Source organism: Magallana gigas, chromosome 3 (assembly GCF_963853765.1).
Source record: "Magallana gigas chromosome 3, xbMagGiga1.1, whole genome shotgun sequence".
Taxonomy (NCBI): domain Eukaryota; kingdom Metazoa; phylum Mollusca; class Bivalvia; order Ostreida; family Ostreidae; genus Magallana; species Magallana gigas.
The window spans coordinates 45,036,500-45,049,253 of NC_088855.1; the positions used below are offsets into that span (position 1 = coordinate 45,036,500).

At 33.8% G+C, this 12,754-nt stretch overlaps 1 protein-coding gene across 1 annotated transcript; it reads right to left on the reverse strand.

Annotated features, from left to right (window-relative positions):
* Positions 1-6,666: 6,666 nt before the first annotated feature.
* LOC136274012 (uncharacterized) lies at positions 6,667-8,555 on the reverse strand. The gene is made up of 6 exons (XM_066079983.1): positions 8,455-8,555; positions 7,946-7,990; positions 7,762-7,827; positions 7,566-7,664; positions 7,199-7,311; positions 6,667-7,008 (listed from the first exon to the last, which is right to left on the reverse strand). The coding sequence occupies exons 1-6, from the start codon at positions 8,485-8,487 to the stop codon at positions 6,693-6,695; spliced, it is 672 nt and encodes a 223-aa protein (XP_065936055.1). The 5' UTR covers positions 8,488-8,555; the 3' UTR covers positions 6,667-6,692.
* Positions 8,556-12,754: the final 4,199 nt, after the last annotated feature.

A 12,754-nucleotide genomic window follows, 5' to 3' on the forward strand; every position in this document is an offset into this window, starting at 1 on the left:
TATGTAAACAGTGCACGGGAGAGCATGTATATTCAAATCCTTTGACCAAACACGATATTGTGCAACTTGAAAGTAAGAAACATATGCCAAATGTCATCAACTATGTGTGGCATCAACTTTTCAACTGTGAACTATTTTGCAAGCAGTGCAAAACAGCGGTTTGCAGCAAATGCATTTCCTCCAGATGCCATCGAAAACACGCAATGACGGAATTGTCCAGTGTCTTTCATTCCAAGGTTAAAGAAATTGATAAGGATTTGGAGAACCTTGAAAGGTATATAGTGGCTGAATAAAAGGCCATCAAGACTCAACTTATCAATATGTCCAAAATGGTACCTGGTAAATACAAAAATATTAAGGATGAGATTCGACACCAAGAAGAAAGATGGATTCAGACAATTAAAAACGATGCTGAAGAATTGTTATCCAAGGTAGATCAAACAGAAGCTGAACACACGAAGCTCTTTGATAACGAGGTACAAAAATTTGACAAATGTTTAGAAAAATCAATTCTTGAAAATCAAAAGCTCACCGAGTTACGAAAATCACAGAACAGCAATTTAATTCTTAGTTATCAGTCCAATGTAGAAAATCTACGACTGGTGCCAGGTAGAAGAATGCGTTCTTATCCTAAATATATATCAGGGTCCCTCAATGGCTTCGGCAAACTGACTACAATCGAAGACAAAACAATGCCTTCTTATCCAATGTTCTAAGAAGAGAAAAGTCAGGAAACAGATTTGTCAGCGTTATACATGCATCGTTAATCAGGTCAAAAACTATCTAAGTGTTTAAAAATGAATTAATTCTTAAGATATCTACACCATTGGTATGATTTATTATGAACTTACTAGATATAAATTGCATGTAAATCTTTAAATTGAGAATGGTCATATTGGATAAAATTGTTGAGAGATGATCAGACAAAATTGACCCATATTTTGTATAAATTATTACGTAGCCATTTACACCACAATGATTATTTCAAATGGATTGATTGAACACATATAATTTTGGAGGAAGAGAAAAAAACCATGTTAGAATGGAATAATATAGATGGGGAAAATAGGTGTTGAATGTTGTTCAGCAAACCTTGAAGGATCAAATTCAACTCTTGGATCTCATAATCATGCACACTGTAACATATCTAGTAAAGGCATAATTCATAATTTGATTGCCAAAAGTTTTTTTTGTATCTGGAAATTATTTAGACGCAAATGTACCAAAAGAGCCTTATAACACAAGATTTAGAACAAGTAACCATGGGCGGTCAATTGAGACACGGAGATCGAACAATGTATCAATAAATCAAAGACGTTTTACATTATGTTGAAATGATATTGTTGATGAATGTCACTTTATTGTGTTTTGTCCACTTTTATTAGAATTCGAAAAATGCTTTATCTTAATATCATAATTATATTCATCCGAGTACTTTAAGTATTTTGAATTGTTTTCATGTAAAAATTTAAGTAGCTGCTATTTATATACTTAGTAAAATTTAATATAAATCAACAATAGAGTCAACTCATCATGTATTGTACTCTCTTGCTTACGTTATCCTATTTGATATTATATGTTTATCATATCGATGTTGTTCAAAGTTTTATTTTCATAGAATAAATGAATTAAATCATTAACAAACCTCTCTGCAAAGAATATTAGGATCACCCAATATACAAATTTGTTAGACATGAAGAAAATTCCTCGCCATTGATTCAAAACCACGTTTTTTGAACCACAAAACACTGGATGTAGAAGTAAATCATTATGGATGCAATTACTATTATTGTACTTCTTTATAAAAGTTTTAATATTAAGACATTAGTGTAAACATTTATCTTCATCATACTTACTTTTTCTTATTGTACATTAAACCATAATTATCATTTCTAATTCACAAAAGCAGACACCAGGAACAAAATGCATGTTTTTCAAACTTAATTCTTCAGTGAAAAGTTATTTTCCCCTTTGAAAGTGAATATTTCAACAACCACCCCCTTTCTTGTCAAAAAAGCAGAAATCCGTTAGTTTCAAATAATTTTTTTTAGCATTAGAACCCTTTTCCTTATTATATTTCTTTGTCTTAGACTTGTCACCACCTCTCGGTGATTTTTCTTTTTTAGGCATGCATTTTTGTCAGACTCGGAGCTGGAATTCCCTTTATGGGACCCCTGCTTCACCGTTTCATGCTCTTACTTTTGCAAATTGAAATATTCAATAAATGAAATTTAAATATCCCAGTCATTAAATAAAATGTATGCGGATTCTTTTGTATGATAATGATGTTTATTCAAGACCAAAGTTTCACTTATATATACAAACTTTGCCGATAAGGCGTGCCGTTTGAGATATTTTATGATATCAAATATTCAATCTTTATACATCAGAGAAAGTGTTGTCGATATGAAGATATAGCTGGGTTTTTTCCCTCTACCAAATTTTTGGAGAGGAAAAGCCCAGAAATTTCTTTTGATCATTTGATTTTTTTAATACACGTAGTATTTTGGATTTGTAGCACTTAACATTTAAAGTATCATTTATTTTCGTACAAATTCCTTAATTGATTCTAAAATGTTTCAAACCTTGCTGTAGAAGTTCATAAACTTGAAAATAATTACTTCTTCTCTGACTGAGATCAAACTAATTGAGTATCCTTTATAGAATAGTTTATTAAGATGTTTGTTAATTCATATTTGTGGGAATAAATATCCTGTGGGGATTCATGTTAACCTAGAGAAAATGCCCTGATCTTTGTTATTGTTTATAATGTAATTTTCTACTGCTATTAATAAGCAGTATACCTCCATTATGACCTGTAGCCGTTGCTAGGACTGTGCTGACAGTGGTGTAGTGATACCTAAACGTGGTGGCTAAAAGAGTAAAACAGGAGTAGATCGAGGGACACATGTCCAAAAGTTTGATGTATACATACATGTATATTAAAGTGGAAATGCAGACACCTTAACACAGGACAAGAAAAGGGCATTTGAGAATTAATATTTGAGGCAAAAACTATGACACACCGAATTCACAAAAATAAGCTAAACATAGTTTCACAGTTGATATCGACTGTTAACTATAGTTTCGATGGTGAATATAACACCGTTTTGACACATCTATGACAAGCATGTACACATATATATATCAACATGGCATAAGGAAAAATTCAAATGGATTGTATTTGAAATTCAGTTTATTTTAATATAGTGTATTTTTTACATGCCAAAATACGAAAACGGCGCCCCATAACCTAACAAACATTTGATTATAATTAACAAGTTCTAATCGTTTGACGCCAATCGATGCACATCGATAAATACGCTGAAGGACTACTAAACACAGCAATACGTTTTATCATTAGTATATTAGGTAGTTGGTTTGGTAACTCGTAGCGCTCTAGATCTCGGTGTATGGGATCAGAACTGAAGTTTCCAAGTTCACATTGTTTCCTTTGATCAAGTGCCCCAACGAATTTCTTCACTGTCTGCCAATGGCTTCTTGGGCCGCGGATACTTGGGACTATAGTGACGAACCTGACAGAGCCCAGGACGTGATAAGATGTGACATCTGCGATTTCGATGATCCAGATTTGTACTGCAACACGTGTACGAAGAGCCTCTGTAAATCATGCACGGGTGAACATGCATCTTTACGACCATTAACAAAACATGATATTGTGAGATTTGAGTACAGAAACCAAATGCCGAGTGTCATTAATTGTGCGCGGCATCCGTTGTTTACGTGTGAACTATTTTGCAAGCAATGTAAAACAGCGGTTTGTAGCAAATGCATTTCTTCAAAATATCATCAGAAACATGCGTTGATGGAATTGTCCGGTATCTTTCAATCCAAAATCAAAGAGATTGATAACGATTTGGTGAACATTGAAAATATACTGTTTGAATATAAATGCGTTAAGACACAACTTGACAATATGTCTAAAATAATACCGAGTACATACAAGGGGATAAGTGAAGTGATTCGAGACCAAGAGGAAAAATGGATCCAGAAAATTAGGAACTGTGCACAAACTTTGTTGAAAAGGGTAAAAAATACGGAAGCTGAACATAAGGAGATCCTTGACAAAGAAATACGAAATATTGGTGAACGTTTAGAAAATACAATTCGGGAAAAACAGACACTGACCCAGTTACGAAAATCACAGAAAAGAAGTTTAATACTTGAGTATCAGTCCAATATAAAACACCTTCGACTTATGCCGAGTAGAAGAACGCGGTCTTTTCCAGGATATTCTCTAGGAAACTTGAACTGTGATGGTTTCGGTCATTTGGATATACCCAAATACTTCACAATTCCTTCCTATCAAATCCGTATCACATAGAAGAAACGAGCTTATATTATTAAATATGCAAGAACTGTCAATATCAATTAACGTTAATTTAACTTGACACCTTGCCAAATTTTCATTGTTAAACTATAGTGTGCACATTTTTAAAGAGAAGTAAAACTTTCCACAGATTTGAAAATTAAAAGCTTTATTCAGTACTGTAATTATTTTCCTTGCTGAATATTTTTTCTTAGACTTGTAACTACCCCCTGGGGTATTTGATTCAGAGTTTTTCTTTTTCAAGCTGGCTTTCAGGTCAGACTCAGAGCTGGAGTTCCCTGTTTGGGACCCCTGCTTCACTGTTCCATGCACAGTCACATAATATTGTTCCACTGTCTACCAATGGCATCTTGGGCCTCAGATGATTCGGACGAAATTTCAGAGCCATGGGACGATGATACTCTGTCCACTACTGCGATCTGTGGAGAAACAGATGATGACGAAGAAGCGCAAGACGTGATAAGATGTGACATCTGTGACGACACAGACCCAGAATTGTACTGCAGCACGTGCACAAAAAGTCTATGTTAATCATGCACGGGTGAGCATGCATCTTCAGAAACAGTGACAAAACATGATATTGTGAGATTTGAGTACAGAAACCAAAGCCGAGTGTCATTAATTGTGCGCGGCATCAGTTGTTTACGTGTGAACTATTTTGCAAGCAATGTAAAACAGCGGTTTGTAGCAAATGTATTTCTTCAAAATATCATCAGAAACATGCTCTGACAGAATTGTCCGGTATCTTCCCATCCAAAATCAAGGAAATTGAGAAAGATTTGGAGAACATTGAGAAGTACATTCTCCCTGAATATAATACTTTGAAAACACAACTAAAAATGTGTCTGAAAGTCAAATTATACCTTATAGATACAAAACGATTTGGGAAGACATTCGACAACAAGAGGCGAAGTAGATACAGAAAATTAAATCCGAAGTGGAAACTTTATTGTCCAAGGTGGATATATCAGACGCCAACCTCAAAAAGAAGAGTGGCAAAATATTGTTGAAGGTACAGAGAAAGTAGTTCAAGAAAAAAATAGATTGACTCAACTACGAAAATCGCAGAACGACAGTTCAGTACTTATATATCGATCCAATATGAAAAGTCTTAGAACGATCTCAAGTTGGACTAAACAGACTATCCCAAAATACAGTCCAGGATCCTTAAGCAGTTTCGGCCATCTTACTGAATTAGAATGTTACACAATTCCTTCATATCAAATTAAGTTTGAATAAGAAAAACAAGTTAGATTGAACTTTGTTGGAATAATCTGAAACATTCGTCACTACAAATTCAGAGCACTTGCAGACCCTATTGCACCCTCATCTCAAATCTAAAAGACTTGTGTCTATTTAATGATAAAACAGCATGGTTGTCTGATTTTTTGGGAGTTGATTTTAATCAACTCTCCTATGCAGTTACCCAGACAAATCGAAAGTGAAACAGTGTTTGGACCTCAGCCCAAATCATTGCTGTTGACAAGACTTAGTTCTTGAAAATAATTGATAATTTCGATGTAAATTATGCTAAAGCATTGTTATTCAAGGAAACTTATTTATAAATCCCTTGAAAATAGTCAGATTTTAAATGGTAGGAACAATTTAAATATTTTTTGTAGTTGTATGTATTCCTACGCCAGAGTTCAATATAGTCTCGTTCAACTCGACGCTCGGCGGTCTCCGTAAATTCTTGTCGGAGATTTACGGTGTCAGCCGAGCGTTTGGTTAAACGAGACTAGAGTTCAATATTGCTTGGATCCATACAATTTTCGATAAATTTTTCTTTTACTGATACATAGCTTGATTGAATTAATTTTATCTTGAAATATTATTTAACATGATTCATATGGGGGTTTCTCGACATTCTTGTCGAAAAAGTCCAAAATTTCATAGTATATAAATGTGCGTAATTAAAATTAGAAACTACGTGTACTTGTCATGCAAAATAACATATCATTGATTTTAATATAAATAAACATCGACAAAATCAACTCCCGTCAGTTCTTCAGTACTTTGATTTCAGTTGTCCTTTAAAACTGGTTATAAAAAAACATGTATAAACTATCAATTATTCAAAAAATTATTTTAATGTTATGAACAGCACCAGTGTTTTTGACAACATTTTGCCAAGGCAGACATTGCATCCTTCACAGGATCCTTTTCAATAATTTTTTTTTCTTTCCCGGGATTTAAAATTGTTAGTTGGTTTACATGTGCAAAGAATGTCACCAGCAATAAAGGCTTATTTATCTTGGCAAATCGTCAAGTCTGATTGAATTGAATCATATTATACTAAAAAAAAAAGCAAAACATTTCACTGATTTCAAACTTAACAGCTTTATTCAGTAATGGAGTCATTTTTCTTGTTGAGGTTCTTTTTCTTAGACTTGCCACTACCCCCTGGGGTATTTGATTCAGAGTTTTTCTTTTTCAAGCTTGCTTTCGGGTCCAACTCAAAGCTGGAGTTCCCTGTTTGGGACCCTTGCTTCACTGTTCCATGCACAGTCTGCTTTCCCTTGTTAGTCTTTTTTTTAACAACAGGACTCGCAATGTCTTCTATTTGACTCTGCTTGGCTTTCTTGCTTTCAGGTGTCTGAGCACTCAAAGCTACCTTTTCTTTGTTTTTCCTTTTCTTGGCCTGTTTATTCTGATTCCTGTAGGAACAAATATGTAATTGTGAGATAGTTTAAAAATAACATTCAATTTAAATTGAACATAGTTTAAAATTCAATTACTGATAAATGTATTTAAATTAAACCCTGCTTTTTGGGATGCATGTGAACCCAATGCCAACTGAACATAAAAACTACTCAACAACAAGAGAGAAATTTTTACGTCACTTACAAGTTAGCTGTCCTCCCAAGTTTCCCCATCATCATATTGTACTCTTTGCGGATGTCAGTGTTGAAGGAACCTCGCAGACTCTCCAACTTTTCAGTGATCTCTGATGATATTTCCTGCAAAGACAGGAGCATACAATGGTTAAAATGTGTTTCAGTCAAACTTATTTGAGTACCAGTATGTAGCAGTAATTATGTATGATCTCAATAACAAAGCTAGTTTTCTTCATGTCAAATTGAAAATAAATAAATGTTCAGTTGTTCAATTTTTACTGAAATGAAATTAGAATTTCATTAAAGAGAAAACAACTGCAATTCTTGGGCTTAAATAATTAACTGTCCCTACAATTGGATCAAGGGCTTACACGTACCAGAGGTTTCTGGGAGCTGAACAGGTACTTCCTCATGGTGACACAAACATCATGTATCAGTTTGGTGGGAAAAGCTTCCTTGGTAATACCTCGCATTATCTGAAATGAATAATGTATACTATATTATCAGTAGCATAAATGCAAAATGCCCAATTAACAAGCATATTCAACTGAAAACGTCATCTAAATTTCATACCCTTGAAATGCCAGCTATCAGAGAAAGGGAAAATTCATTCCATGTTTCCTCCCCTATATTCTTTTCCTAGAAAACAAAATGATGGCAAATAACATCCATGTTTTGAGACTCTGCTGATGAAGTGATAGTTTGAGAAACATTACAGAGATGACAACTTTAACACAACTCCTCAATGGATACATACAACATCCTTGTTAAGCATCCCTGACAACAGGTAGCAAGCTTGAGTCTGAAATAACAAAAGACAGGTTAACATCAGGGCCTATATATCTCAAAGGAATGTACAACAATATTGTAGAAAACAAAGTCTGTCTCATGATAGATCTATATTTCTGTAGATTGCCGGTACCAAAATATAGACAGCAACACGACGGAAATTTTTTTTTACAAACACTTGTGTTGATTGGTTGATCAAAGCAAGGCAAAGGAAATCTAATCTGTGATTTGTTTTGTTGAGGAAAAGAATTATTTGTAAATAGATAAGAAATTCAATGATGACGGGTTTCATCCTATGACAGAGTAATATTCTAGTTTGAGGCAAAACAAAAGATTTTGGTTCTCAATCAAACAAATCACTTATTTGGTTAGCTAACATCCACAACTGATCTAATCTTATCTGTCAAATCTAGAACCTTACTCCATGTTAATTCCAATACATCAACATCATAAATAATGTATAAACCAAGAGCTGACCTTCATGAAGACCTTGGCTTGATCATCTTGCATTGTGGTCAGGAGGGTTTCTGTGATTGGCCAAAACAAGACCTGTAAAGATCTCAGAGATAACAATGGCTCTACATCAAGATATCTATATCAGATTATGTAAAGGTAAAATGATGAAACTTTTCATTCTTCTCATAAATATTGATATCTTAATTAGTGGAATGCTATGGAAAGGAAAAATTATAGGGAGGAATGAGAATGAAGTCTTCTTTTTAAGAGGTATTATAAATTAATGAGAAAAGTGCAAACAATACATTGCCGTACAAGCTTGATAGAAAACAGACTTAGTAAAAAAAATATATAATTATCTGTATATTTTAAAAGTGATAAAAAGTTGAATTCTGAAACTTATAGGAAACTTGCTAAACATGTTGTAGAAGAATTCTGTGTGAAGTTTCTGTTTTCTACACACAAAAAAATGAATACCCATTTATACATTGTACAGTTAATTTAAGTAGCTGCTATTTATATACTTAGTAAAATTTAATATAAATCAACAATAGATTCAACTCATCATGTATTGTACACTCTTGCTTACGTTATCCTGTTTGATATTATATGTTGATCATATCGATGTTGTTCAAAGTTTTATTTTTATAGAATAAATGATTTAAATCATTAACAAACCTCTCTGCAAAGAATATTAGGATCACCCAATATACAAATCTGTTAGACATGAAGAAAATTCCTCGCCATTGATTCAAAACCACGTTTTTTGAACCACAAAACACTGAATGTAGAAGTAAATCATTATAGATGCAATTACTATTATTGTACTTCTTTATAAAAGTTTTAATATTAAGACATTAGTGTAAACATTTACATTCATCATACTTACATTTCCTTATTGTGCATTAAACAATAATTATCATTTCTAATTCACAAAAGCAGACACCAGGATCAAAATGCGTGTTTTTCAAACTTCTTCGGTGAAAAGTTATTTTCCCCTTTGAAAGTGAATATTTCAACAACCACCCCCCCCCCCTTTCTTGTCAAAAAAGCAGAAATCCGTTAGTTTCAAATAATTTTTTTTACCATTAGGACCCTTTTCCTTATTACATTTCTTTGTCTTAGACTTGCCACCACCTCTCGGTGATTTTTCTTTTTTAGGCAGGCGTTTGTGTCTGACTCGGAACTGGAGTTCCCTTTATAGGACCCCTGCTTCACCGTTTCATGCTCTTACTTTAGCAAATTGAAATATTCAATAAATGAAATTTAAATATCCCAGTAATTAAATAAAATATATGCGAATTCTTTTGTATGAGTTTGATGTTTATTCAAGACCAAAGTTTCACTTATATACACAAACTTTGATAAGGTGTACCGTTTGAGATATTTTATGATATCAAATATTCAATCTGTATACATCAGAGAAAGTATTGTCGATATGAAGATATAAATGAGTTTTTTCCGCTACCAATTTTTTGGAGAGGAAAAGCCCAGAAATTTCTTTTGATTATTTGATTTTTTTAATACACGTAGTATTAGTGGATTTGTAGCACTTAACATTTAAAGTATCATTTATTTTCGTACAAATTCCTTAATTGATTCTAAAATGTTTCAAACCTAGCTGTAGAAGTTCATAAACTTGAAAATAATTACTTCTTCTCTGACTGAGATCAAACTAATTGAGTATCCTTTATAAAATAGTTTATTAAGATGTTTGTTAATTCATATGTGTGGGGATAAACAATCCTGTGGGGATTCATGTTAACCCAGAGAAAATGCCCTGATCTTTGTTATTGTTTATATATAATGTAATTTTCTACTGCTATTAATAAGCAGTATACCTCCATTATGACCTGTAGCCGTTGCTAGGACTGTGCTGACAGTGGTGAAGTGATACTTGAACGTGGTGGCTAACAGAGTAAAACAGGAGTAGATCGAGGGACACATGTCTAAAAGTTTGATGTATACATACATTAAAGTGGAAATGCAGACACCTAAAACACAGGACAAGAAAAGGGCAGTTAAGAAATAATATTTGAGGCCAAAACTATGGCACACCGAATTCACAAAAATAAGCTAGGCCTAAACATAGTTTCACAGTTGATATACTAGGTTTATCGACTGTTAACTATAGTTTACGAGTCGCAAACTATAGTTAACGACTGGTTGACTATAATTTTTATCTGCAAAACTACATGTATATATAGCGGTTGTAAACTGTGGTTTACGAAGTTAAACTAAGGTTTTCTGTCTATAAACATAAGTTTAAAATAGATTTTGCAGATAAATAAAGATTCACACCTGCAAACTATAATTTAAATTCGTTAACTATAATTAAGAGTTGTTAATCATAGTTTCAGAAATCGTGAAACTATATTTATCAGATAAACTATGTTTTGCAATCGCAAATGGTTGTTTTCAGTGTTGATAATAGTCAACACTTTTGAAACATAGATGATCACGTTACCTACGGTTTACAGATGTGAAATATAATTATATTAACGTCGTTAACTTTAGTTTTCTGTCCGTAAACTACAGATCACACCCGATTTACATAGTAAGTCGACTGTCGACTGTCGTTTAGCTAATTTTTGTGAATTTGGCAAGCATACAAAACAGTTAATAAAGTTAAATTTGGCGGAGGGGGACAAATATATGCATCCTATTTCACATCGGAAAGTTAAGGGAGTGGCCACATGCCCTTCACACCCTACCCAGGATTACTATGTTTATGCCATGATGGTGAATATAACATCGTTTTGACACTTCTATGACCATCGTCGGAACCCACAGGTTTTCTATCCGTTACACTGCTCTCAACCCGGTTGAAAGCGTGTAACAGATAGAAAACCCGTGGCTTCCGACGATGATCTATGACAAGCATGTACACATATATCAACATGGCACAAGGGAAAATTTCAAATGGATTGTATTTGAAATTCGGTTTATTATAGCATTGAATGATTTATTTTTGACGTCGTCGTGTCAATAACTGCCGTCAGGTGAGCAGACAAATTGAATAACGCGCGTTAGCGCGTTATGATTATTTGTCTGCTCACCTGACGGTAGTTATTGACACGACGACGTCAAAAATAAATCATTTAATATTTATATATACATTCCCTTACTGAAAATTTAATTATTTACTTAAATAAATCGATAATACGTGCAGATCACGGAGGGAGTGAATCAGTAACAGCAAGAACAGCTGTTTCTTAAAACCGGTTTAAACTGGTTTTCACATAGACTGTTGAGATGAGATTGACGAGCATGAAAATATTATCCATGAAAAATAACTCTTGAAATGTTGCTTTTAACAATAAAGTCAACTTTTTGTTGAATAATTATAAAACATGGTGTTTTGACAACATTCATGAAATACATTTTTTAACCGATAACATAGAAATCACTGTTTGAGAACTACTTATGTAAATTACTCGTAAATTCATACGCAGTGAATAGGTGTTGCATTTAGAGGCATTTAAACATCACTGAATTTAATGGGAAAACACATTAGAATGTAAATATTTCAATTTAGTGCATTTTTTAAATGCCTAAATACGAAAACGGCGCCCCATAACAAGTTCTACTCGTTCGACGCCAATCGATGCATGCACATCGATAAATATGCTGAAGGACTACTAAACACTGCATTTCGTTTTATCATTATTTTACTAGGTAGTTGGTTTAGTAACTCGTAGCGCTCTGGACCTCAGTGTGAAAGGATCAGAACTGAGGTCTCCGAGTTCATATTAATTGGATCAAGTGTCCCGAACTCAGTAGCTACCACTTGATCCACTGTCTGCTAATGGCTTCTTGGGGCGCGGATACTTGGGACGATAGTGACGAACCTGACAGTGCCCAGGACGTGGTAAGATGTGACTTATGTGATGACCCACAGCCAAAATTGTACTGCAACACATGTACGAAAAGTCTGTGTAAATCATGCACGGGTAAGCATGCATCTTCAAAAACAGTGACAAAACACGACATTGTAAGATTTCAGTACAGAAACCAAATGCCGAGTGTAATTAATTGTGCGCAGCATCAGTTGTTTACGTGTGAACTATTTTGCAAGCAATGCAAAACAGCGGTTTGTAGCAAATGTATTTCATCAAAATATCATCAGAAACATGCGATGGCGGAATTGTCCGGCATCTTCCAATCAAAAATCAAAAAGATTGAGAACGATTTGGAAAACATTGAAAAATACATACTGTTTGAATATAATAGCGTTAAGACGCAACTTGACAATATGTCTAAAATAATACCGAGTACATATAAGAAGATTAGTGATGTGATTCGAGACCGAGAGGAAAAA